This window comes from Pezoporus occidentalis, unplaced genomic scaffold, assembly GCF_034315485.1.
Source record: "Pezoporus occidentalis ecotype Australia unplaced genomic scaffold, CSIRO_AGI_Poc_V1 ctg93, whole genome shotgun sequence".
NCBI lineage: Eukaryota > Metazoa > Chordata > Aves > Psittaciformes > Psittacidae > Pezoporus > Pezoporus occidentalis.
The window spans coordinates 851077-877424 of NW_026916294.1; the positions used below are offsets into that span (position 1 = coordinate 851077).

At 40.0% G+C, this 26348-nt stretch overlaps 1 protein-coding gene across 3 annotated transcripts in view; it reads left to right on the plus strand.

The window, feature by feature from the left end:
• Positions 1–26348, plus strand: part of LOC134157283 (uncharacterized) — a 59921-nt gene that overhangs the window by 20244 nt on the left and 13329 nt on the right. Inside the window, exons 2-4 of one of the 3 annotated variants that reach the window (XM_062606087.1) lie at positions 4101–4154; positions 15977–16049; positions 17067–17138. In XM_062606087.1, coding sequence (XP_062462071.1) covers positions 4101–4154; positions 15977–16049; positions 17067–17138 — 199 coding nt within the window. The remainder of the gene's footprint in view (positions 1–4100; positions 4155–15976; positions 16050–17066; positions 17139–26348) is intronic. The other 2 variants (XR_009962259.1, XR_009962260.1) reach the window with 2 other exon arrangements.

A 26348-nucleotide genomic window follows, 5' to 3' on the forward strand; every position in this document is an offset into this window, starting at 1 on the left:
AGGAAACAGGTCGGAATTATTGGGGGGGTGCATGTGTTACTCTGTTAGGGATGAAGTGTTTGCCATGGACCCACTCGTGAGAATGCCACGTGAAACACTCTGCTCCCCCCCGACCTGCCGCCAACCGCCGCTAAACGAGGCTTCTCTCGCGTTTGCTCAAGAGCCCGGCTGCCCCCGAACCGGCCCGAAAGCTCGCCCCGGGCTTGCCCCATTCCCCTCCGGGGGGCCGGTACTAGCTGAGCCCCCCCCTCCTCTTCCTCCCCGCGGGCGAAGGCTCCCGGAGGCTGTCCCTCCTCTCGCCGCTTCTTGCCCGCCCAGCTCCCTGAGCTCATGTGAAATCCTTTCCTCTGCCGGGCTCCCGGCTTCTCGCAAGTGATTTTTAGCAGGTCTGTCCATACACATTTCCAATCTCATGGCTCATAAACTATTAGCAGCGGGATTTCATTATTCACCTTCTGTATCCTACAAAGGAGAGATAAAAATATACACGCTCCTGGTAACACGGAGACCAGGGCTCGGCTTATATCACGGCGCTTCCCGCCGCCCGGGTGCGCAGCCCTGCCTCTGCCCCGGTTCGGCCCAGCCCGGCTCCGTGGGGTTTCTCTGGTTTATTGCTCCGGAGGGACCGAGGCGATAAGCCTCGCACGGGGGAAAGCAAACCCGTGATTTGTGTTTTCCTGGAAGTGGAGAAAATGCTCCAGAAGAAAGAGTAAAATCTCGGGGAGGGAAGGATGGGGACGGCGGCTCGACGTAGCCTGGTTTTATTCTCTTTTCTGCACTAAATAACGTCAGGAGTTACTAGTTCTCTCCCGAAATGGGACAAATTGCATTGCAGGGCGGGAAGTACAGGCTCCCCGTGCTATGCGGGATGCGGGAGGGATTCGCCGGGCAGCAAACCCCAGGGCCTGCCAAGAGTCGGGAGGCTGGGACGGCTATTGAAACACAGGACCCGATCCAGGCAAAGTTACTGAATGCGTGGCCTGAGACAGACAGAAATGTTAATACCGTGACAGCCGAGTTTGTTTCTATTTCCCCCCCATTTTAAAATTGTTCTTTAAGAAACGGGATTCGCAAAAGTTTAGCTCATGAGCTAATTTTAAAAACCAATGTAGAGGGTTTTAGAGGGAGACCCACTTCGCAATTTTACACCGAGGAGCAAAAACGTTCTGGCGGAGGCTGCGGTCACCACCGACAACGGAGCGGCGTTCTCTCCCTGTTTAATATACATGGTGTGGGAAATGAAGGGAAGGCAGAGCTAGCACCTGTAGTGCCAAAGGAAAAAAGAAATCAATCAAATTGCTGCATCACATTTTGGGGCAGTTTCGCAGGACACTTATCAAAAATAGACCCATATTTAATAATATCTCTCATGATTTTCTCCGCGCGGCTCCTAGTTAATAGTAATGGGGTTTCTACTAAGGTTTTACGTTCTGATAAATACGTGTTTTAGCTGTTTATCGCGCGCTTGGGATTACAAGCAAGCAATCCGGACCAACTTTTGATTACTGCGCTGACCTGCTGAAGAAGCAGACTACCTCAAAACAATACAATAGGCGTTATGCCGGTACTCACGGCGCCGGACCCTGCAAGCTCCAGGGCTCTTTTCCCCTTTTCAGGGCGGGTGTGAGCCCGGAAAGGGGGAAAAAATGCGCAAGTAGCCCTGGGGTGAAGCTCCAGCCCGACCCCTGTCCTCCCCCTCGGGGCCGCCGCCAACCGCGCAGCCCCGCGCATCTTGCGCGGTTGGCGGCGGCCCCGAGGGGGAGGGCGGGGAGTGGTTATCGGAGCCTCTCCGCAGCGTGTGCGAGGGAAAGGCCGTGGCAGAAAGGCGGAAGATTTGAGCTTTTCGGGTTTATAAGCACCGGTTCACACGTGGGTGCGCCCCGCAGTGAAGCGCAAAGAGAGGTCAGCGGCCTGAAATACCACCTCCTTTTCTCCCTACTTTCTCCTCACCAACGCTTTATGTTTGTCTTCTTCTTTTTTTTCCTCCCCTTCCTTTTTAAATTAGTGTTTTTTCATTATTTCTATTTTTCTTATTCCCATACAGACTTCAGGCAGGTTAGATGCCTGCCTTGTACTCCCCCTGTCCCTTGTCGCCAGTACAAGGACTGGCGTATGTTACTACTGAGTTATACTTTAACTTCTCCACAGGCAATAATTAAAGAGCTTCTCTCTAAACCCTTTTCCCCACAGAAACTCCTAGGCTTTCTTTTGCAATAGATTATATTGATCACACACACTCGGGCGTGCTGCTGCAGATCGCACGAGGCAGGTAGAACTGAAAGAACTGCTCTCAATTTCATGCACTCTGTACACTCTCCTACACCTTCCCCCCTTATTTTATTGAGCTGGAAGGTTTCTTTAGGGATGCATTGCTATAAACACTTCCAAATCCCATTTCCCCCCTCTACTTCCATCCCCAAAAGTAAGATCCACATGCGAAAGCAGACTGACAGTTGCCGAGCACGCATCCAGGCTTTGGCCATGCCTCCACATTTTGTCCCATAGTCACATTGTGGGTGAGTTTAAAAATCAGATATCTAGATATATACAGATATTCATATATATGTATGTATACATATGATGTACTGACACAGATCAATCTGTGGACCTCCAACTTCTAGCAGCAATGCTTTCCAAAGAAAACCTTCATCCTCGTCTTAACAGCTGCACTGAAAGTTTTAGGGGGTCTGAGTTACTTGAAATCATAAATTAATCTGCCAGAGGAGTGCAGGCACACACCTGATATCAAGAGAGGGTCAAGAGCTGGCCAGCTCCAGCTGGTCCCACATTTGATTTACTTCAGGCCGTTAAGATGTATACCGTGGTGTTTTGATAAGAAAATAGGAGTCAGCAGTTTTATTTGGCAATTCTCTCTCTTTTGTTTTCCCCTTCTTTTTTCTCTGAAGAGGACCGCAGTTTAAGCTGAGGAATTTGTTATTGCTGCTGGAGTGGTTTTAAGCAGAGGTTCTCAGTCTGCATGGGGCTATCTCATCATTTGCTGTTAACACTTAACTGTGTTTCCTCCTCTCCTAAGCGAGTCAGAAAGTGGCATCGACTCTAATGCAGCTTGTCCATCTCAGGCCTCCGGTGTCTCCAGCTTGTGCCTTTGCTGGGGTTCACTCCAGTCTGGGTACTTGGAGCAACAGCAGTGGCCATCTCCTTGCTGGTCCCTGCCACATCTCTAGCCCTCACACTTCTCTCTTCCACAGGGCATTGCAGCAGGGGCCTCAGAAATAGGGGATTTGTATGCTTTTATTCTCATATGAGCTGAACTCAGGAGGCTGCTTGTTCTTAGTGGAAATAAACTATGATTTGCAGATACCTCCTGCCCCCAAAACTTGATCACAGAGAGTTAAATCACAGAAAGAATGTAAGGGGTGTACGTCTGAGGTGTGTGTCTGCGCAGGGTAAAAGAGACCCACAATACTCCAGCTGGAAGACCATCGCGCAAATAACACCCATCAGGAGCGGGTCCATAAAGGCGGACTAAGAATCAGATCAGAATGTTTGGATACTATCCCTGATTTTTTTTCTCCTTTCCTCCTGTTTTATTTGTTTTGCCTCTAAAATAGGGAAATCAGAGCCATTTACGCTATTGCCTTTCCATGAAGCTATATGATGTTTGAAAGAAAATCAGAAGTACTCAGAGGACATAATCTGTGGCCATATTCCGAGGTGGATATGCTGCCGTTCCCTGTATTGGGGTTGGCAAACACTTCTCAGCAGAGACCATATTTTCTGTGGCATGTAGCTTTAGAAAAAACATCATCACTTAGGCTGAAAACTGATATCCCCTCTGTACTGGGCAGATTATTTTGAAAATACCTGCCAAAACAATTTGTCCATTTCCAAGAACAAGGTTATGGAAAAATAAACAGTTTTGCTCATACTAAAATGGAAACTTTTCTTTTTTTTTTTTTTTCCTTCGAAATGCTCTGCTGCCCTCAGGCTTTGAAGCACAGACTCAAAATGTGACCTTTTATTGTATTTAAGATGTGCCTTTCCCTCTCTGCCTGAAAATTTATCCAAATGTGGCTAACTTGTGAATATTAGACATTCTGTCATGAACACAATTTCAGTAATGATTTCTTTTATTCTAGCAGAAGAAAGGAATCGCTAAAGATTGGCCGTCTCTGCAAACAGAAGCTTAAGTGGTAAGACCAGATTTCACCTTTAATCCCCACCTCCAAATTTCCCCCATGAGCCCGAGCTTTGGCGCAGAATCAGAGGTAGGAATCCTCTTTCTTTCAAGCTCTGACCGATTTGAAGGTTGTGTCAAGAAGAAAGGTCTCTGCATGAATACAACGGGGAGAAAAAAGCAATGTGACAGAGCAGACGGTAGAAGCAGCCAAGAGAGAAAGAACTGGAACTGGTGTTTGGAGGCAGGACCCTGGGACTGGTTAGGTAAGGAGACACAGAGGTTGTGCAGAGAAAGCAGAGAGGAACCATTCGGTTGAGGAGCCTGGAGGGGAGGTAGGAGGACAGGGATGGTAAAACTGACTAATGTTGTCAGCCAAGAGCATGGGTGAATAATTGCAGGATGTCCGGAGTAGCTGGGCTGAATTTCACATCAAACATGGTAGGAATTCTGAAAGTCAAAATGTTTTATTTCACTGTTTTTAACTGATGCAGTTCAGCTGCATCATTATTGCTTTTTATTTGGTACAGAGGCTGCTTTTGAATGCTTAGAACGAATCAAGTATTTCCAAGATGATCCAAAACATTTTTTAAATGATATTTTTTGTGTGTGTCACCTCTGAACTAATGAAACATTATATATACCTCACTAGCCACGAAATCAGGCACTGGGATGTTGAGGAAATGACTAAGCTGAAGGTTTTAGAGCACCTGGATTCAGTCTCATACATGGCCACGCAGATTTTATTCCACAAATTTCCTAAAGCAGAAATGAAACCTCACAAGGTACACTTCCCCTGGGGACACAGCAGAACTCTGTAGTTTTTATTCACTGGATTCCTGTCTAATTTGTCACAGAATTGGGCATGGTTCATGTACGAGGTAGAGGATCACAGGAAGACAGAGCAGGGCTTTGTGGAAGGGAATAGCTGGATTTTGCCTACGGAGTTTGCTTCCATCCCCTTTTTACCTCAAGTCTTCTATAATGTGGGGCAAGTTGCCTCATGAGATAATGGTTAACAGATATTTTCATATTATGGACCCATCTTGTTGTTTTTGGGTCCGGTAGGTGGAAGTGAATCATTCACTACCTCAGATAAAGTCCACTGGGCTGTGCATTGACTATACCAAGTGATGCAGAGTGCCAAACCAGTTGAAAAATCAAGTAGACAATATCCTTAATTGGATACCCAAAATTAGCAGACATTTTTTACTTTAACCTATTTGTTTGGAATAGAGATTTATAAAAAAAGGATAGGATGATCCTATCTCTTAAATTTCAAGTTGTAAAAGATGTTTGCTAAGCGTGGTGGGGAGAGGAACAGCCAAAAACCCAAAGTGTTGGGTTCAGGTTAGGATTTGTGTGCCCCAGATAAAACCTAGAGTCCCATAAAAGTAAGCTTGACAGTGAACACTAGCACTTGAAGAAAGCTTTGCTCACATACTACTCTGAATGCCAAACGAGTACTTGTGAAGAAGATCAAGCAGAAAAGTCCCCCTGCCCTGTCAAATTGCATTCATATACCATTGCACAGGAACGGATGAAACAAAGGCTTTGTAAAGTTATTCATTAGAAGGGGGAAGAAGGGAGATAAAAAAGGAGAGGGACAAGCCCATGGTGTCAGAGAACACGGGAATAAGGTGCCGACCCAGAAGAGACCAAAGTGCATGTCTTTACTGGTGATTGTATCTGGGGTACCTCCATTTCAGGTGTACACCACAGAGACTTGCCTTTCTGTTACTGCACAGAATCTTTCCCTTCATTTTCTAAAACCTTTCCAGTTCCTTCAGAACTAACATTTTCCTGTTACATAGTCTGACTTTTGAGGAAAACAGTTTTTCCTGGAAAATTCTTCATCATCTCTCCAAGTACAAGATGGTGTAATTAAAGGCTGTATGTGCATCTGCACAAGGGATTGGTATTGAGCAGCGTGATTAGCTTTCATTCTCTTGCTTCCTACTGGCTTTAAACGTTTATAGAGCCTGTAATGCTCTCTTAATTTGAGTATGTGTGTGTGTATGTGTGCAATATTTTATGGCTACACAAGATTTATCCCCTACCTAATTTACTGCTGTTCTTAATTTTCATTAAAATATAGGGTTTTCCATCAGTTCCTTATCGATTTTAATTCTTTGATTTTTCATGTCAGTCAGCCCCACTGCAAACGTAGGGGTATTAGTAATAGCTCACTTATTTTAACAGGTGTTTTTTATTTTCACTGAGTTGAGTACTTATGAAAGGTAGTAGGTTAATAGCTTTTAGGAAGTATTTTAGCTCATCTGCTCATTAGGTAACACCTCTGTCCTACCAAAGTCAAGCATAATAGCAAAAGGGTGACCAGACTGGAGAGCTGAAATATCCTCTGACTTTTCGGTTGTCAATTAGCACATATTTAATAGCTTATTTCATTGGTAACACTGGCACCTATCCAGTGGGAATTAGACCAACGCTTTCAAATGATTTCTGGTGGATGGGTTTAACGTTAACAACCCAGATTGCCTACATGGGGCTGGATTTGACCAAGCAACAGGAAAAAAGCCCTACTCTTCAACTTAAGAAATTATGTTTTCTGTGTTACAAACCAAAAAGCTCCAGAATCGCTCTCCCTTTTGGTCGTAGAGATAGGAAGTACACCGTCAGGCACGTGGTCCTGACCTCAGCTGAAGAGTCTTTGACAGGAATCAAGCAGTCACTGCACTCTCTGAAATGGTCAAATTAACTGTCTGCTTAGCCATGGATTAAAATTCACTGATCAAGACAACAAGTGAGACAATAGTTTGCTCCTCCTACTTTACCCTACAGCAGATCCTCATAAAATCAGAATGGTTAGGGTTGGAAAGGGTTTTAAGATTACCTAACCTTCAGTTCAGCATCAGGATTTTTTTTTTTTTCCCCCAGAAGTAACCATCATACCTGAAATAACTTGAACAAATGGGATACGTAAATGCAAATGTCAAAAAGGAAAACTGATCCAGTTTTTTAGTAACACAGAAACTGTACAAGAGCAAAGAATAAAGACAGCTTCAGGAGTCCTGATTCACTCAGCAGTCACCATCATTTTGAGTAGTAACTTGCAACAAATAAAGTGCTGTTTCCCCTCAGCAAGGACCTTTTCAGCATTGCTTTCACAACCACAGCCTAACTCTGCATCTCTAACAAGCCACGGGCTTGAGTGAACCATTGTAAACTGCTTAATGCTTTCTAGAGAACTCAAATATGTGAAGTACCCAGTGTATAAAAGAGAGAGCTTATTGCAAAACCAAGCATAACAAAACTGACCTGCTGAGAACAGGGCGTCTGTCTTTTCACATTGGTATTAGGTACCGAGCTTGGATTTAGTAACAAAGCAACATATGCTTCCAAGTCCATCATTTTTATACCAATATACAAGACAGAACAACTAATATAGTCTCAATTATGCAATGCAAGGGTGGCCATCTGGCTGCTCAGGAATTGATTTTGACCCAGATAACAGCAAACGTTTTTGTATCAGAGACAAATTTTTTAGGTGTGACATTCACATCTTTATTAAACAACATTAATAAAACCAAAATAATTTCAAGATGCAGTACAAAAGTCATGTTGATGAAAAAGAATATATTCAGTGGTGTATTTATATACCCTACATTATCAGTCACCTTGCAGAGCTAGATTCCTCTCACCATAGCCAATACTAAAATATATATATGTATATATACAAAAAAATCCTTTCTCAGTGTATCTGACCAAGTTAAAGATCTACTATACATGTCAATGAAGCTTTACTATTGCTTATAATGATAATCCTGTATCATCCCACCCCTGAAGTGTGTATATCTCAATCATGAATATATGGGTCATTGCATAAAGACGTGTACCTATTTTGATGTACTGTATCTGTATGTATCTCAAAGGCTCCAAAACAGCAGTAGGGGTCACAATAAATAGTTTGAGCATAAGGTTAACACTGCAATAGCATTGCAATATTTCATACATATATGTTCAAAGGCAAAGGTTTGATAAATACACTGATGATATAAGTGGCTTGGACACTCCTAGCATAAATTTAGAGAGAGGAGTAGAATAAAAAGTTTATTCTCATTTTCTGGGCATAAGGATGCTTCTTCCTACTAGCAGTGGCCACTAGTCCATCTTTGTCATACTCGTTCAAAACCTCATGGCTCACTCACCCATACCGCCAATAGATAGAAGGTGAAAGGCAGAGTTTTCTGGGAAAGTAAGCTTAAGATGATGAAGATATTCTGGACCTGCCACGTGGCCTCAGCAGTCCATTCCCAGGGAAGGTTTGCAAAGGCATAAAAAGGAGTTAGGCATCTAACTTGGCCCAAGGAAGAGTCAGCCTCCCTACAGGCAGCTGAGTGTCTGCCTTTCACTGAGTTCAACTTGACAAGAATCATAGGATAGTTAACGTTTAAACTACTTTCACGGGGTGTTTTGTTTTGTTTTGCTTTTTCCTCAGGGCTTTTTTCTTTGTCAGGGTTACTTCACCTTTATGTGAATGAATAGCATATACAGGCTTTGTTGTGACACATAGCAGAGAAGTGGTAAGTTCTTGAGATCTGTCAGCTATAGTTTGTGACTTTCACTAAGTTTGCAGATTAGTTAAGCTCTCCCTTCAAAATCCAGAGTGGATTTTAAACTATGTATCTGTGATGATTAAATGTCCTGACAATAATTAAAGTGAAAATTCTGTATATTTGAACTCTCACTATTGAGTGGAAACTACTGTAAAAACAGATGTATGCTTTCATTGCAATAGACATATTAACGTTTTGTCCTGTATAGAATACATGAGTAAGGACAACAGTATAGAAAACTTAGAAAGTCTCCATCTTCTGCATGGACAAAATGAGTGATGATGATGAAGAGTGTAGAATTGCATGTGAAGATCAAACACACTCATAAATAGGGGTGCTGAGATGAATAAAGACAGAAGTTACTTCCCAGCCATCATATAAACCCTCAACACTATCCTATTTTAATGATTTTATTACCATAAGTTACACCTGAAAAATATGTAATATTTTGGGTAGCATCACACTGTTCCTAATAAATCAGCACACCTGTGCTATTTGCTTCCTCAAAATGCAGGTAAGCTTTTCCTAAATACTGAGAATTGTTAATGCTGGAGTTTTAACAAGCTGAAGAAGAAGAGCATTAAAAAAATAAATCTAAAATGAATTAAATTCCTGTTTTATTTAGTGAAAGAATAAAGATCTACAGTATACATATTTAATTAGAGTCATAAATGTACCAACATTCTTGAACATACTAATATTTTTAAACATGTAACCAAATCAAGTACTGGGCTGAAACAAAGCGTACTATCAGCAATGTTATATTCAGAATCTGTTTGAAGATAAGCAGATGGGTAAGTTTAAACTCGGAAAACCAGAGGTTTAGGCTAATAAACTTATCTCCCAGAGTCTCTTTTGTACTGTATGTTGAGAGGGCTACACCTATTAATCTGAAAGTGCAATGGATTCTCTCTTCAGGAATAATTTTTCTTGCCTGCATATTTATACCTTCCCCAGCCTTGATTTAGAAACTCATTTATCTTGAAACAGATGGATATCAAACCCAACTCTTTCTTCAGATTAGAATGTATTGGGAATTGCTTAGGCTTATCAGTGCCATAGATAAAAAGAGATTCAGATCTTTTGTACTGTACTTGGCTCTTCCTGTGGAGATGTTCAGACCTGTAAGTTCTGCAGGCTGCTAGGGCTGACTTCCCTAAGCTCTAGTCTGTAGCTACAGAGTTGTTTTCTCTTTCTCCAAAGAAAACTTCTTGTTGACCAAGAGGTACCATCTGGATACCAATGGCCAACCTACACCAGTGTGCCACCTCCTGCACTAGCCAGAATCAGATATACCCAGAAAAGGTTTTGGAACTACACCATAAAATCAAGTGGAAATTGCCTCCTGAAGGACTTACTCTGGTTTCTAAGAGTCAAACAGTGATTCTGGCTTCAGTCAGGGGAAAAAAAGATTTCACTTACTGTTGAATCAGAATCCATATGTTAATATGAAGATACACAGAATATAGTATTTATAATGTCAACATCAATTTCAAAGAAGCTAAAATTTTCAGGGCTGTGTGAGCACACAGGTTTCTCTTTAAGTTCATTTGTTCCTCCTTGTTAAACAACAACTTTCTATAGCAGCAATCAACAACAAGGCGCATTTTATGTTCACCTAAACCAAACACATTTGAGAATAAATGAAGGCATTGTGTTAGCTTCAGTGCAAAAGAGTTTATTACTGAAGTCTTCATCATTTAATGCCACAAAAGAACTAAGAAGATTTCAAGATTAGCAGGTAGGAAAAATATCTGGAAATGCTACTCACTATAACTGTTTAATGAACATAATACATATGGAGCAGATACGGAGTTTTCTGATCTGGCACTTAAAGATTTACGACTTGCAAACATTCTGGGGAGTACCATTGATTTAACTGAATCTTGAATGTTGACAAGCAAACCAGTGCTAAACCTGCTGAAAATTCTGCTTGTGGATAGCCCCGACATCTGATGTTGCTTGCTTCAGGCCCACAGTTAATTTTTAACACTGTGGGGACAAGCCAGTGACCCTGTGTTCTTGCTCAGGAATGTCTGACCACTCACCTGCTCCTAGTTTCTACTGAATGCACACTATACTAGAATACTTTGGTATTTAAAGATGCACCCAGTTGAAACTTCTCTGTGCTGCTTTCAATTTCAGATCTGTGTAATATTATTGTATTGTTTTGGAGTGAGGGTGCATTGAGCTGTAAGAAAAGGTTGTAAAAGCTAAGAAATACTTAAGGAAGAATTAAATGGCTTTTGATTATAATTTCTTATTAAGAAATTGCTTTAACAAAATCAAGATGGAGTACTTTGAATGCAATAAAATTATGACTTTAGCTTAAAATTATAGCAACAGAAATGTATAAGTAAATTAGGACATTGTAGAAATATGATTAAGACCCTAGTAATTAAGACAACTAGTAATACAACTAGTATTGTTGTATTACAATACAGAATAGAGATACTTATTCCAAGTTTAATGTATTTGTAGCTAGCAAATTATAATTAAAACAAATCTTATTTGCTATTTACAGATTTATCATACAAGAAACAGAAAGTGGAATTACATTGGGTGATTTATTTTGTGGCTGTTTTCTTTCCTGGTTTTGTGTCCACGTTTAAATCATGAAGAGAAAATGAGAGCACTAGCAAATCCCAAATACTTTATTTAAAAATAAATGTGTAATTGTTCAGAAATAGACTATTGACTTTCACTGGGTTAAAGAGCTCATGTACTGATTAGGCTTGAAGCTATAATTGTTCTTGTCACCCAAACTCTGCTCAGTCAATATCTTTTTATCATATACATTTTTAATCACATATTAATAAACAAGAAGATGCTTTATTGATGGCTGGATTAGTTTATTGACCAACTCAACAACTCTATATAGGGTTTCTGAACACAGAAACAAGGTCAATGTGTAAAGATGAGGAATAGTACATTTAACATCTTTAATATACTTCATTTTGGTAGTCTACTTCCTCTCTTAGAAGTGCTGCAATCCATATAATTTCTTCAGTTCTTTGAGGAATTATTTCATATTTGAAACAATCTCACCATTCAAGCACATTTTGAGTTGGGTTTCAGGAAATTTAGACTTCTATGAGCTCCTTTAATTTAACACAATTTTGTCACTCTGATACCAAGCTGTGTTATTTTTTAAACCTTCAGCATTTCATGTTTTCAGATACTTGTAAATTCTTACCAACTATTCTTTAATTCCTTATATTTTTGAAAATATTTAGACTTTATAGATTCTCCTAACAGCTAATTTTCTGATTAATTCTTTTTATTTTTCTCTCTGTGAATTGTGAGTATTCCCCTCAAGTAATTCAGGTTTGAAAGGCTGGCTTCTAAAACAAGTGTATGAAATTAACAATTTAGACAATAACAGCATGGCAGTACCCATGTTTGTTCTTTCCTGTCAGACAAAACCTGTGCAGAGGAAATCCCGTTCCTGCCTCCCCCCTAATTATTGCTTTTATTTTTCAAAGGGATGGAAAGTGGACTAGAAATAGATCTTTTCATCTGCATCTCCATTTTTAAAAAACACCGTTTTTGCAATAGAAAAGCAATCAATTGTAAATATGTTGATGATTCTGCCTGTCAGGCACTCATATGATCACCTAAAACCAAAAGTGATGTGGAAAACCAGCTGACTGCCAGCACGTTCCGAGCAACCTGATCTAGTTGAAGATGCCCCTGCTTACTGCAGAGGGGTTGGACTAGATGAGTTTTGAAAGTCCCTTCTAACCCAAGTTCTTCTATGATTCTATGATGTGTGGAGGTGCACATCAGCCAGAAACAAAGATGAAATGAGTTTCCAACCTGAAGTTTGCAGTCTCTAAACCCCTCCTCAGATGCTTTTCTTCTTAAGGTGTGAGCTTAAAATAAGCCAAAATGATCAATCACTGCAGTATCACACATCAGTATCTCTGATTTTACTGGTGCCTAGTGCCTGAACTGTTTAGGTGATGGGATGTATGAAAAAAGAATAATACTGTCCCAACTCTCTAAAAACACATGCAGAGACGTTATTGCTTTGCTTTTTCACCATGCATTTCTTTAGATGCCTCTCAAATAAGCTCCTTTCCCTGCTATGGATTACTGCTCAGTGAAGAGAAGCTATCTGAAGAGGTCTCAGTGTTTCTTTTTTCCCTACCTAAGAATTGCATTTTATCTTTGTCTCCTAAGTACGTTATTATTAGCTTCGTTTTCCAAACAGATTAATTCGTTCATTGGCTGAGTAAATTTCTACTTTTCCTAGGCCCTTTTATGCTACTGCTTGGATTTACATTTTTTTTTTTTAGGAAGGGGGAAAGTATATCTCAGCAAAATCCAGCAGCATTTTCTGGGCCTTTGACTCTGGAATTTTAAAGACGTACCAGTTTTTTGTTTTAGTGTGTGCTATTCTGTAATCCTTAGGCTGCTGGTCAAGGGAAACGCTTAAGAACTTCATATACTGAAGTATAAAAATCTACTGTAATGATGAAGAGAGAGCTTCCAGGACATTATTAAACACCAACCAATAGCCCCCCAGGCAGTTCAGTTTTAAATGGCAAAGTTTGAGAAAGCAAATGTGGAAGAGAGGATCCTTCACTCCACTAAAGCAACCCCAAAATACTGCAAAAGGGGAGCTGAGGCAATAGCAGAGGGTCAGACAGAACTGCACATCACTGCAAGATCTCAGGAAACAAAAGGTGATACAGAAACGCACCCAAACCAAGTGCAGACTAAAATCCTGCAGATGACTTAGATACTGGCAAACCCATTCATATTCATATGAGTATTACCCCTGTAAAAGCACCAAGTACACCAAGATGTTGTGTTGAAGTTCTGGTCATGCAAGGTAAAGCTTCCCAGAGGCACTCTTTAATTGTTCTAATTTTCCCTGCCAAACATCTTCAGAGTTTTAGATGTTCAGGCCAGGTCTTGTCACTTCACTATTTCATCACTTTCTGGATTACCTACTCCCAGCATAATTGTTCTCAAATATATTTGCTACCTGTATGTTCTTCTCCCTTTCACATGCACACTTCCTTCCCTAAAAGTCTTACCAAACCCTTAAAAAGTAGAGAAAAAAAAATTATGGAGGTGAACTCCTCAGCCCCATAAGGTAAATGGCTGTCCAGAGTCTTTTTAATTTCAAGGGCAGGCACAGGAAAAGTTCCCAGCACTTTAGGAAGACAGTCATCTCTTCTTCCACTTAATTTCTGTCCTTTTTAAGGAAAACCCCAAACAAAACACAGTAAAAACCAGCTACTATGCAAGCTTTACATTCCATATGCTACTCCCTATGTAGATCATAGAATGGTTTGGATTGGAAGGGACCTTAAATATCACCTAGTTCCAACCTCCTGCCATGGGCAGGAACACCTTCCATTAGACCAGGTGGCTCCAAGCCCTATCCAACCTGGCCTTGAACACTGCCAGGGATGGGGCAGCCACAGCTTCTCTGGGCAACTTGTGCCAACGCCTCATCACCCTTACAGGGAAGAATTTCTTCCCCATATCTAATCTCGATCTCCCCTCTTTCAATTCAAACCATTCCTCCTTGTCCTGTCACTGCATGCCCTTGTACAAAGTCCCTCTCCAGATTTCCCGTAGGCTCCCTTTAGGTATTGGAAGACTGTTACAAGGTCTCCCCTCCCTGTATATGAAAAACATTGAGCTAGGCAAGCAAAAGCATTTCTGGTAAAGTTATTATTAAAGGGAAGGCAACTCCTAGAGCCAGTTTATGAAATTATTGAAATGAGTACTATGTGCAATGAATAGGCTGATCTCCATAGTAGGAACACACCAAATCATGCAAGCATGGGCTGACTCATCACAAATAGGTGGGTTTAACTCTTAGCTCTGACACTGACTTATTGCATGACTTTAGGCAAATACCTAAACATTTGTTTTTACTTCTCCATTTATATGATTTGGATAATACTTACATACCCAAAGGGGATATTTTAAAGTACAATATGTTTAAGATACTATAAAGATTTTAAATGCTGTAACATAGCAAAACCTCATTAACACCATCAGGCTAATATAAACACTGGAATGATTTAGGTGATGTTGTACATGTTCCTGGAGTTGGGCAAATTCACTGAACAAAGAGCAACATCTTCAAAGAGGCAGAGGAAAGGGAAGGTACAACCCATTGTGAAGCTGGAGTACTTTGCAAGGGTGTGTGAATTTGTAAAGGAGGAACAACAAATTTGCTTAATAGGCAAGAGTTCAGCCTTCATTGATTACTGAAGTGGTTGGGCAGAGCTGAAAAGCGACATGTGCTCAGGGGTAGGGGAAAAAAACCAAAATCTTTAGGCCTCAGTTACCCACCTGTATTGAAGCTAGAGAGGATTTTGGCGAGTCCTGAGGGTTTGTATTTCCTATATAATGGGAAAACACAAATGTCAAATAAGGTTCCCTTCATTCAGACCTTCCTTTCTTGTCAGGAACGGGAGATGGCCTTCTGCAGAATATCATGATGTGCTCTGGGGGCTCCCCTGGACTGGATCACACTAAAAGGATGATGCTTATCCTGCTGAACTTTCCAGCAGGGGAGAAGTAGTCCTGGGAAAACCCTCTGAAGATAGGGGCTGGGTAGGGAGCCCATTGTACATTGGCTACATCGAGCTCATCTGCAGCGAGGACAGAAGTGAGAGGCTTGAGACCTTTGCTGAAGACTCTGGGCCTGCCAGCATTAGCACTTCTGAGGTTTTGTTCCTTCTTTTACTTTTTTTTTTTTTTTTTGGCCTTTTCTAAAGTATTTTTCCACACTTAGACCCTTAGTGAAAAAACATACTCTTAAAAGAAGGGTGAGGGAAAGCCTGGCAGCATAGTGTTATAATAGGATGTGAAATTGAGTTAACTGCTCTAGAAGTAGGAGAGAGAGGCTGAAAGTGAATGAGAAAGAGGAGGACATGTTCTTGGAGTGAGGGAGATGCAGGCAGCAGATGGAAAAGAGGGACTTTCTTGAGCAGTGGTTAGTGGCAGGGAGCTGGTGAGAGAAGAGCTGTCAGGTTTCAAGTACCAAGAGACAAGGATGGGAACAATTAGAACACAGATCTGTTTGCGTTTTGGTGGTTTTTGTTTGTTTGTTTTGTTTCATTACATATATTTCTTTTGGCATTATAGTAAGCCTGAGAAAACAAGTCAAGTGGTCTGGCTTTGAGGGGGCTATGATCCAGACAGGACCTCCTTCTGGGGATAAACCTCAGTCCTTTTTACTGGTATGACAGGAAAGGACAGAAAAGACAGTCTGCCCTGTCTCTAGGCCAGCTCTACCATCATCTCATCCGATGGTAGGTTGGAAAACATTGCCTTGCCCTGCAGTTTGTATTGCCCAGGTTAGTCCCACATGTATGAGTTCTGACTGTCATCTCCGAGACTGGCCAGCAATGCAAACCAAAGGGTGGTAAGTGGGGAAATCTGGGAGTTTTGCATCCAAAGAGCTTGTCTACCCCTAAACAAAGCACTCTTACAGGCCCATTCAAACTGTATAGTATGTTTGAATAAGCTAGGCTGGACTAGGTTATTTTTAAGTTGCTAGCACGGACTACGCAACAGCTCCCTTGTAGATATTGCTGCACTGGGCAACTTATGTACTTCACACACTACATCCATTTATCTGTCCTGTTGCCACTTATGGTGACCCCAAAGATGGGCACTAAATGTAGAGCATAGAGACACTAACACACTGCTGGCTACAATACTGTTTTCCATACAGAAATCAGTTTACAAGCTGAAAAGACTTTTGTTAAGTTCTTCATTGGCGCACATCATTTGAGAGACACAGACTCAAATTCACATTAAACTAAAAAAGCTAATACGTTTTTACTACATCTACAGACCACAGGATACTTTGCTTTCAAGAAAAGTTGAATAAAACACCGAGCTTTCTTTAGGAGACTTCTCCCCTTGTTTTCAGAAAGTCCTTAATGTGACATCTGTCCCTGCAGTCACCTCTTTTAAAACTAACAAATGCATGACATATAATACAAGATTTATAAATTAAAGAAACCCACCCCTTTTAAGTAATATTCTTTAAATCTCAGTTTCTGACAGTCCTCCTATTTGCTCAGTAACTGTAATAGGCGTATTTTTCAGAAAATAGTGAATAAAAACTGACAAGCTATCGGGGGAATCTGAATGCATAATTGATAAGGGCATAAATTAATATGATTAGGCCTTTATTGGGTGCCACTGCTGCCAAACCTACAAAAGGGGCATGGAATAAAACATGGCTATGTTCTCAGGGCTGATAGACATCAATATGTAATGCATATTATCTCAAACCTTCTCATGTAGTCTGCTTATGACAGCACTCAACCTAATTGAAATTTTTATCTTTCTGTTGCATACAGACAGTTTTGACTAGCTGCTTCCAGGGAAAAGAGAGAAACCCAAATGACCCAAATGAAGGTTTCTCTATAGAGGTATATACTCTTCTTGCAAATCACTTTAAAATGGCTTTTGCTTTCCAGTTTTATAAAGCCACCTTCAGAAAGCTGCATTAAAGACAACCCAGGCCTTGGTTTGCCTCTCTCCCTTTTAACTAAGCTTAACAGTGCATTTCCTTAGAAGAAAAAAAAAGAATCAAAAGATTTCTTCTTAAAAATCAATATATTGTATGCTCACTTCAGCTGAGGCCTTATTTTACTACAGTTCTTCATGCTGCACATATACAGCTTAAAAAGACCTATGAGGAATAAATCAAAAACAAAGAGTGATTTCTTGAACTAAGGACATCCCCAATCCCTTAAAACATGTTGGTCAGGTGATAGAGTTTCATCTAGATAATTCTAAATTCTTTTCTAAGTTTTTCTTTCTTCTTCAGTTCTCTGTAACTATGAATTCACAAACTGAAATGAAAAGCAATGGCAAACCCATGATAGCTCTCAGTTCTGAAACGTTTCAAACATCTTCTGTATATTCAAGTGTACTCTATATTCACTTGTCATGAAGGGTTTCTGCTTTAATGAGTCAAAGTTGATTAAAAAGTTTCAGATTTAATATTTCACTCTTTGTTGAGAAGTTCTGGACTGCATGAGTGTTCCTGAGAATGCATGCTACAGTTACTAACTGTTTTTACTACAGTAGTGCTAGATGTTGTACAACTAAGATAAGGAGTCAGTTTCTCCACTGTTGTTTACAGTCCAGAACGGGATTATCCCTGGAGTAAGACACATTTAACCTGTAAAAACCAAAATAAACCAGAGAGGGACAGAAATGGGTCCAACACCTCATTTGGCTTTACTGAAACTCACTTTCTAAGATAAAGGAATCATATTATTGGTTATTTTCATACCATGCCATGAAGATAAAGGCCCTATAGCTAAAGAATTATTTTCTTCTGTTAATAGACAATATTTTACTCTTTTAACTCATCACTCCGTTATCATAAAAGTGGGGCATCCATAAATATAGAGGCCACATATCTTGTAACTTGAAGAATGACACATTAAATTCTTAAAGATCCATGTTGCTGCACATCTTATTTCAAGTAATTAATTTATTTCAGAGGTTAGAAAGCACTCCCACACTATTTTGGTAACCTGGGAAGAATGATCAAGGATTTTTCAATGGAGCAACTTCATGTGCTTACTCATGAGAAAACCAAAACACGTCATGGCATAGTTTTGGTTCCCCTCTGTGGGCCAGGCTTTCTTGCTGTCCTACAGACTTTAGTGTACCCCAAACTCTCTACTTGGCCAAACCAGAACTGAGCTGTGTGTCATGGAGGATACAGTAGTTAACCTAGCTTAGGTGTAGCACACCTTTTAAACTCTTCAGTGGGGGCTGAACACTGCAAGACTAAGAAGATGCTTCATAATACAAATCAAGGTTATAACAAAGAGCTTGAAAGCAGTGAATGAACATAGGCCCAAGAATCATTAAATATGAGGAAGAAAAAAGAGAAACTAGCACTGTGGAACAGATGGAGAAGTGCAGGACTGCACAGGAACTAAAAGCAGTATCTGCTGTTCTACTATAATAAATCACAGGTATCAACTAGCTCACAGAACCCACAGTGTGGTAGGGATGGATTACTATCCCTGTGTGCAGAAGGAAGAGCTAAGACCCAGGAAACAAGAGATACATTTCCAGAGAGATGAGTGGCACCTGAAGCTTCCAAATCTATTTATTTTGAGGTCTGTTCCTCTGCCACCAGATACTTTGCCTGAGCTCAAAAGAGCTTTTAAACAAAGACTGTAGAAGTTCCAGTCCTAAACCTCTACCAATCCACCTTGCAGGGTATCAGCAGAAATCGTACTGCAACCCATTGAAATCCCAATTCTGCTAAGTAGCTATGGCTCTTCAAGAGGCTTGAACTTGCCTGAAGTTAGCAATGTGAAGCTCGTATGAGGCTTTAATATTCCCTCCCCTCACTGCAAAGCCATTTGAGGAATTTCAGCGTTGACATTTTCAAATTACCAAATTGAAACACTTTACATGTTAATAAAATGCATAGTGCCAACCATGTTTTAACAAAGATCATTTATCACCTCTGGAAAGTTGCTGAGTAAATCCTTTTGACTTTGCACTATCGCATTCATCCTTGTTTCAAATAATGCAATTCTAACACTGTATTGATATTTTTTAAGATTTTTTCACCTTCTTTTCCATTTAAAGACTGGTTCCTAAATACATTTGAAGCAACTAAGTTTTATATTTGTCTCCTTACAGAAGTATGCAGAAGACGTGCTCAGCTATATTGATCTTTGAGGAAATGTGGATGAGGTAGATAATGTGAAACCTTTTTGTCATCACTAACAGTTATATAGGTTCTGAAAACTTTCTGTGTTTGGTTGACTAGATAAGTGGATGCTCTCACATTTATTTGATTGGAAAACTATGGGGAGTAAACTGTGTCTCCCCAGTTTCTGTATGGAATTGATCTTTTGTGTATTAATGCTTTTCTATTACAGCAAAGCAATTGGTGGTTATGAGAGTAGAAGCACCCCTTTCTTTCTGCTGGAGTCATCAGCCTTAAAGAAAGGGGAAGGGACATAAACAAAAGAGGGCAAAATGAAAAGGCACAAGGCAAAGTGCTGAGCCTTCACCTCTCATCTTCAGAAACAGAAGGAGAAAGAAACTATTGCTCTTGGCTTTATTAGCTCCTTGCATCTCTCTCACATCTGTGACAGACCTAACCTTGCTTGCCCTGGTCCAGTATAGCTGCAGGTGGCAGGTATTTGCTGGGTTAATAATTCTGGATCCAGACTCTACTTTCTTTGGTGACAAAGAGATTTTTCAGTCCTCTTGCATCACTTACTCCTTTTCCATATACCTTCTTGTCTGAACCGATTCAACCCTCTGCTCTGTGGAAACAACAAATAATCAAAGTAAAAGATTTTGGTTTTAAAAGTATATCTTTTTCTTTATATGGTTTACAGTGTGACCACAAAAAATAGTTGGATAGGCTTAAGTGAGGCAATGAGGGAAGCAGTTGTGAACAGGGTTCATTTAAACTGCCATTGCTGTTATAGTGCAGATGATTCATTATACAGGGTTAGGTGCTGGTACCCAGAGTGCATAGATGAGCAGCAGAAGCACTCTAATGCTGCTTTCTTAATCTGGTGGCTTTCAGGGCCAGGACTAGCCAGGATCAGACTAGTAGAGAGTTTGCAAAAGCAATGTCACGCACACATTTTCCACAGTCCTAGATAGGCAGGTTTTACAGCTGGGACCCATCATTACTGGGCTCAGCTCTCCCACACAACTCTTGTGGATGTACTGACATAGACCTGACATGCTGGCTCTTGGTTTGATGCCTTTTCAGCCAGAATCACCTTTCCACCTCTGCAACCCAACATGCATTTTTTATGACTCCTCTTGTTTTGCTGAGCCTTACGAGCCAACACGAGATACTTTATCACAAGGTTTCTTTGTACTTTTTTTACAACAACAGCAATAAAGTTTGTTTTTATGTCAGCCTGCCCTGTTTATTAAAATACAAATCCATTAGGTTCACATCCATATGGTCAATCTCTTTTTGGTTCCTGACCCACAAAATTCCTGATAATGATGGTGACTGGCATAAGCTTGCCTAATCACAATAAATCCTGTCCAGACTAAGGGCTCTGTCCTGCCCTTGGTGACCCTCTTACGCATTGCAGCTTTTCATGTAAGTTTAGACTAGTACTTTTTTAAGCCAGTCTTATTCAAAATGAAACAAATCTCTGCCATGATTGTGAAAATTGGCAGACAGAACCATGCCAGAATCTCAGGCAAAATTAAAAGTGAACAACTCATGTGAATAGGCAACGTGATGCACGGTGGGCAAGACAAACAGCTCAGAAAGCCTGGAATGGAGCCATTTGCTTTAGTTAGCCATACCAAGTTATGTTGTTCAAGAACCTGGCTTGCTTTTTGAAAAGAAATGTTTTGGATGTGCTAGAAAAATCAGGTGCATAAATTACTGCTGCTCCTATGACACTTAAACTCGAATGACCAGTGTTTATTCAGTCAACTACAATAGGTCTCACTGTCCTTGGCAGGATTATGGGGGTAATATTTTTTAACATGGATGAGCTGAGCAGCTCTTGAACAGTTTCTCCAGTGTATAAAGCCTGAACTGGCTTTTCTTCAGTATCAGGTGTGCACATCTCCTCACACTTGTTTCTCTCCACCAAACATATTTATTCTGAGGGTGAAACTTCCCTTCCTACAAATGTTTGCCTTCTCCATTCCTTTTATGGGAACACCACAAACTGATGGAGTGATCTTGTTTCATATGCCTAACCTGTCTTATTCATTTATATAATCACAGATGATATTCACTATTGTTAAAGTATATTGTTATGGCTTCTTCATTGCTTGCAAAGGAACTTGTGAGCAAAGATAAAGACAGGTTATGATAGATACTTTGCTAAAGACTTTATCCTGTAGTTTCTAATTGGCAAAAAATCCCAAGGGATTTTATAGTACTCAAAAAAATGCAAGCTTAGATTAAAAAAAAAAAAAAGTAGTAAAATATTGTTGACTTATTCTGCCTTTATAAAAAGTTTTGGAGGCCTTGAAATATGCTCTGCTGCCCGCTGGACACTAAGGACTTCAAACCACTAAAATAAACAAGAATGTACGTATCTTCTATGTAAGAATAACTGCTAGAACAACATGACTTGTACACAGATAGCACATATTATCTCAACCTCTGTATCTTAGGATCTTCATTTTCTGAATGAGAAGTGCTACCAGTTAGGCTAAAAGAGAATACTCAAAAAAAAGCTTGAAGAACGATGGTTTAATCCTTTCATTAGTTATTAATTCATTACCAAAGCAGAGGGTGCTTTTGGTTTTGTGTGTTTTCTCCCCCTCCAGCATTTTCTTAAGTGTTTACTAATTTATTGGAATATATTCTCCCATGTTCATATAATTTCCTTAGGCAATGTTTTGGTTGCTTTCATAGAACAGCTGTATCAGGATTGAGGCATTGGTAATTGGCAACCTAACTTTGAAGATGTAGATGAGAAATTCCCTGTATAGCATCCAAATCTACAGAAGATTTACAGCATGAAACAAACAAGCATGTGCAGGCTGAAGTGGAAATAAAGTTCTTTACACCACACACGTCCTGAATAAAACTGCATATTTTAATTGTATTTTTGTTGCCTTTGTCATTGAAAAAGGTACTCTGAGCTTAATCCTGCTGCTTTAGAAATAAGGTCCAGCAATCTAAGGTATATGGAAAGACATCACAAGTCTACAAAGAGTAGTATATTGAAAGATAATACCTTCATTTGCTTGGACAAATTCTCATTTTAATTATTTGAGACTCCAAACTTCCTTTTCCTTTAAGTGGTATTCCTTAAAGTATGTCTTCTCAGCTCAAGTGTCAGATCAATTAATTTTTTCTCTTTTTGTTTGCTCTAGAGGAGACTTCTTTTATTACAAGAAAAGGGGAAAAAAATGTACATGTGTGATAGTAACTTTAATTATTGAAGGTTTTTGACAACACCAATGAAAAAGCTTCCCACAAAGTCAGCTTTGAGCATAGCCAGTGACAATGCTGTGAAGGTCAGTGTTCAGATTAACATGCTCACTGTAAAAACATATGGCAGATTTTTGTACTAATAGAAGTAGTAATGTATGAACTGACTGAAAGATTGAAAAACTTATATCCAGAGTAAGTAGAAGCCTCTGATACTAAGTGACTAAACAAGCTTCTTTGCAAAACATTAACTTAAAATTTATGTCCTTGCCTGTTTCATCTGATCTAAGGTGACTTTGATTCCAAGAATCATATCTTTTTTTAAAGTTCCTTCTAAGGTAGTTGCCTGGCAGAATTGGATTGATGAAACTAGATGCCTGGTACCTTCCCAATATTAAAGACATTACACACTGGTTATTCTGATTCCTTTCACCTCTTTGGGTGTAAATCAGGGATCTTTCATGGAAATAAGCAAGTATTAGGCCCAAGAGCTTTCAGGGTATGATAAAATGGATTTTTGGCTGTCAGACTATTATGAAAACTGATTTCTGAAAAATAAATCAGACCTCTTTAATGACAATTAAGCCCTCACACACCCGGCAGCAGATGGGGAATTGTGCAGTGCTTTGCTTTGCACCAAAGAAAAACTGCTTTGATAGTATCACCATCATGTACACATTCAAGGATGATGAGGAGGGTGAGTAAAGATAAGCATGCAACTTTACTAGGACAGATGACAATACATTGAAGGGAACAGAAGTTTTGGAGAAGACATTAAATATTCTAAGAGAATGAACTTACAGAACCCCACAAACCAACATCTGCATGTGAAAGCCCTGAAAAAGGAGTAATAGCTGATAAAAGAGAGCTGATGTTCTTTGAAAATGGGGATCTGGAAACCAGTTACTGAAATACAGAGAGGACCTTTTAGCAGAATCTTCCTCCTTCCCCCTTTTGTCTTCTGTCTTTCAATAAGGTCTTTCGAAAGACCACTATCCTGGAGAAGACACGGTCACACAAATATTTCCCTTCAACATGAAAGTGCAAACTTTATGTTACACTAAATAATCAAAATCCATTTGTTATTAATCTAAAATCAGAACAAGATGAAACAACAGGAACCTAGATATTTTTTAACACACAATTCAACAGAAAAACCCAGATGTCTTATATATTGCTCACTAGTCATGCATCTAGTTGATTGACAACATGCAACAAAGTGCTATGGAGTGAAGGTTGATATGTTTTGCACATCTCTAGGTTACTCAGAGCAGTTAAGTGTTATGTGGCCAAAAAGCATAACATAAGGAAAAAGTACAATGAAAGAAGGAAAAAACCTAAAATTTGTCCTTAAGCAATAATACTTGGATTTGGGGTTCTCTCCAGCACAAATTAGCATCTATGGCATCTGGCTGATGGACCAGATGCTGTAGGAATTTGGAGGTATTTGGAAGTGTCCAGTTAATGGCAGCCAATGGCTTTTAAGGGAAAAGCAGAGACAGAGACCTGTGAGGAAGACCACACTTTCACCAAGATTCACCACAGAGTGTGATGGGCTGGTGGGACCTAAGCCATTGCTCGCAGTGGATGGAGATAGCATTTTTCTCTGTAGGACTCAAGGGGAAAAGAAGTAACTTCTATAAATATTTTCATTTATGTAAAGAAAAGCAGTTTGGCAACCGCCATGCATGCAACTAATGTGGTTGAATCAATCCTTGCATTAAGTGAAAGGACTTAAGATGAAGGAGGGTAGATTTAGATTAAAGGAAGGATTTATTTACTGTGAGGGTGCTGAGGTGCTGGCACAGGTTGCCCAGAAGAAGCTGTGGCTGCCCCATTCCTGGCAGTGTTCAAAGCCAGGTTGGACGGGACTTGGAGCAACCTGCTCTGGTGTGAGGTGTCACCACCCGTGGCAGGGGGACCTGGAACTGGATGAGCTTTAAGGTCCCTCCCAACTCAAACAATTCTATGATATTCTACCTCCTACGTTGGATGAACTCCTTTAAACAGGCAATCCACCACCGAAACCACCCTGCCATTTCAAGAAATTCTATTTTTTCCTTCAGCTATATGCTAGCTTGGCAGACTAATTCTGGTGTGTGGCAAACCAAAAGAGTCCAAAATGTCACTCAACATTTTGTTCCATGAGAAAAATTAAGCAAGACAGGCAGATTAAAATTAAGGAAGTGCATGGAGATTACAATCCAGATTATTCTTTCCAGCTCATAATTCTCTTAAAACCCTTTGGTGAATTTTGTGTCTTCAGGACATCTCAGGCTTGGTGAACTATTACTTTGCAATACTGCATCGTTGTGCATGGACTTTCAAAACCTATGTGCATACAAGCAGCAGTGTTATTGGAGTCTTTGTTCATATAGTGTTATTTTAAATTCAGACATCAGTATTTACAGCAGATTAACAAAGAGGTGCAACAAGAGACCTGAATGATCTAGAGTAAGTCAGAAACATCAAAGCACAGACAATTTATAGAAGGATCAGAGAAACACAGAGCCCAGTGTATTATAACCAACACGGTTAAAGCAATGACATTTAGCAACCAGCAGCTTCTCAGTGACACTTTTTATTTTGCCTGCTAGATAGAGGACGCACACAAAGTCTCATTTCAGGTCTATCTTTCCTTCACTTTTGGATTTGCCGATTCATTTGATCAGTCAGTCATTGTGACACTAAGTGGCCCTATTGTGGAAATTCTCCAGCAGAATGCAGTTTGTTTTGAACTGGAAAGCGAGATGCTACCACCATAAGAATACATGGTGACCTATAAATGTTATGGATAACATTTTAACTGAAGGAATTTTTAAGTTCCCAAATGGCTGATGAGGGAACCAACATTCCCTTTCCCTTTTCAGCTCCTGCAGTTGTAGTTTTGCTATTTCAGAGCTGTTCACATTCCACATATGGAATATTTTCTGGAACATGCAAGACCCAGCTGAGGTCCTTGGCAAAGCTGGTTGGAAGCCATAAGCACCTAACTATTAGCCCAGCTAACCTCTTGTGTATACACAGCTCTTCATTTTAACAAATATTCTGACAAATACTTCCGCTGTAGGAGATGCATTTTCAACAGTCTGTTCCAAGAAACATTTATGCGCACACATATATGTATATATTTATATAATAGAACAGCTCCAAAGATTAAATAGAGATAAACCTCACCATAGTCAGCAGTAGTTATAGCACCACCAGCAAGAGCCGGCCGTGTCTTTTCCTCATTTAATCCATGAAAAAAGCAATGAGAAAGAATTAAGCACAAGGTCAATAAGAAACAAAGATAGCAGATGAAGAAATAACCCCGTTGGAGCTAGACAGAACCTTAAGACAATGGGCAGCCAAAGTCTGTCTGCTGGGGTAAAAGGGAGGATTGGGATAAAGGGAAGGAGGGAATCTCCTTCCACTTGTAATCTGAGCCTCTGTCTCCATGGGAATGGGCTGTTTAGCAGTTTGTCGGTACTAACAGCCCAGCTGCTTTTTCTTCTGGCTGATACATTAACAATGGGGAGTTAAGGGTTTTGAAAAGTGCCTAAATAATTTAGCTGAAAAAATTAAATGGAATTAAAAGACATCACTTGGCACTTAAAATCATTCAGTAATTAAGTCATCACTCAGGCATTTTCAAAATTCCCTTCTTAAAAAAAATTAATCTTCAGAGCAAGTTTTAGAATCTTATTTTATTTTTTTTTAATAAATCTTG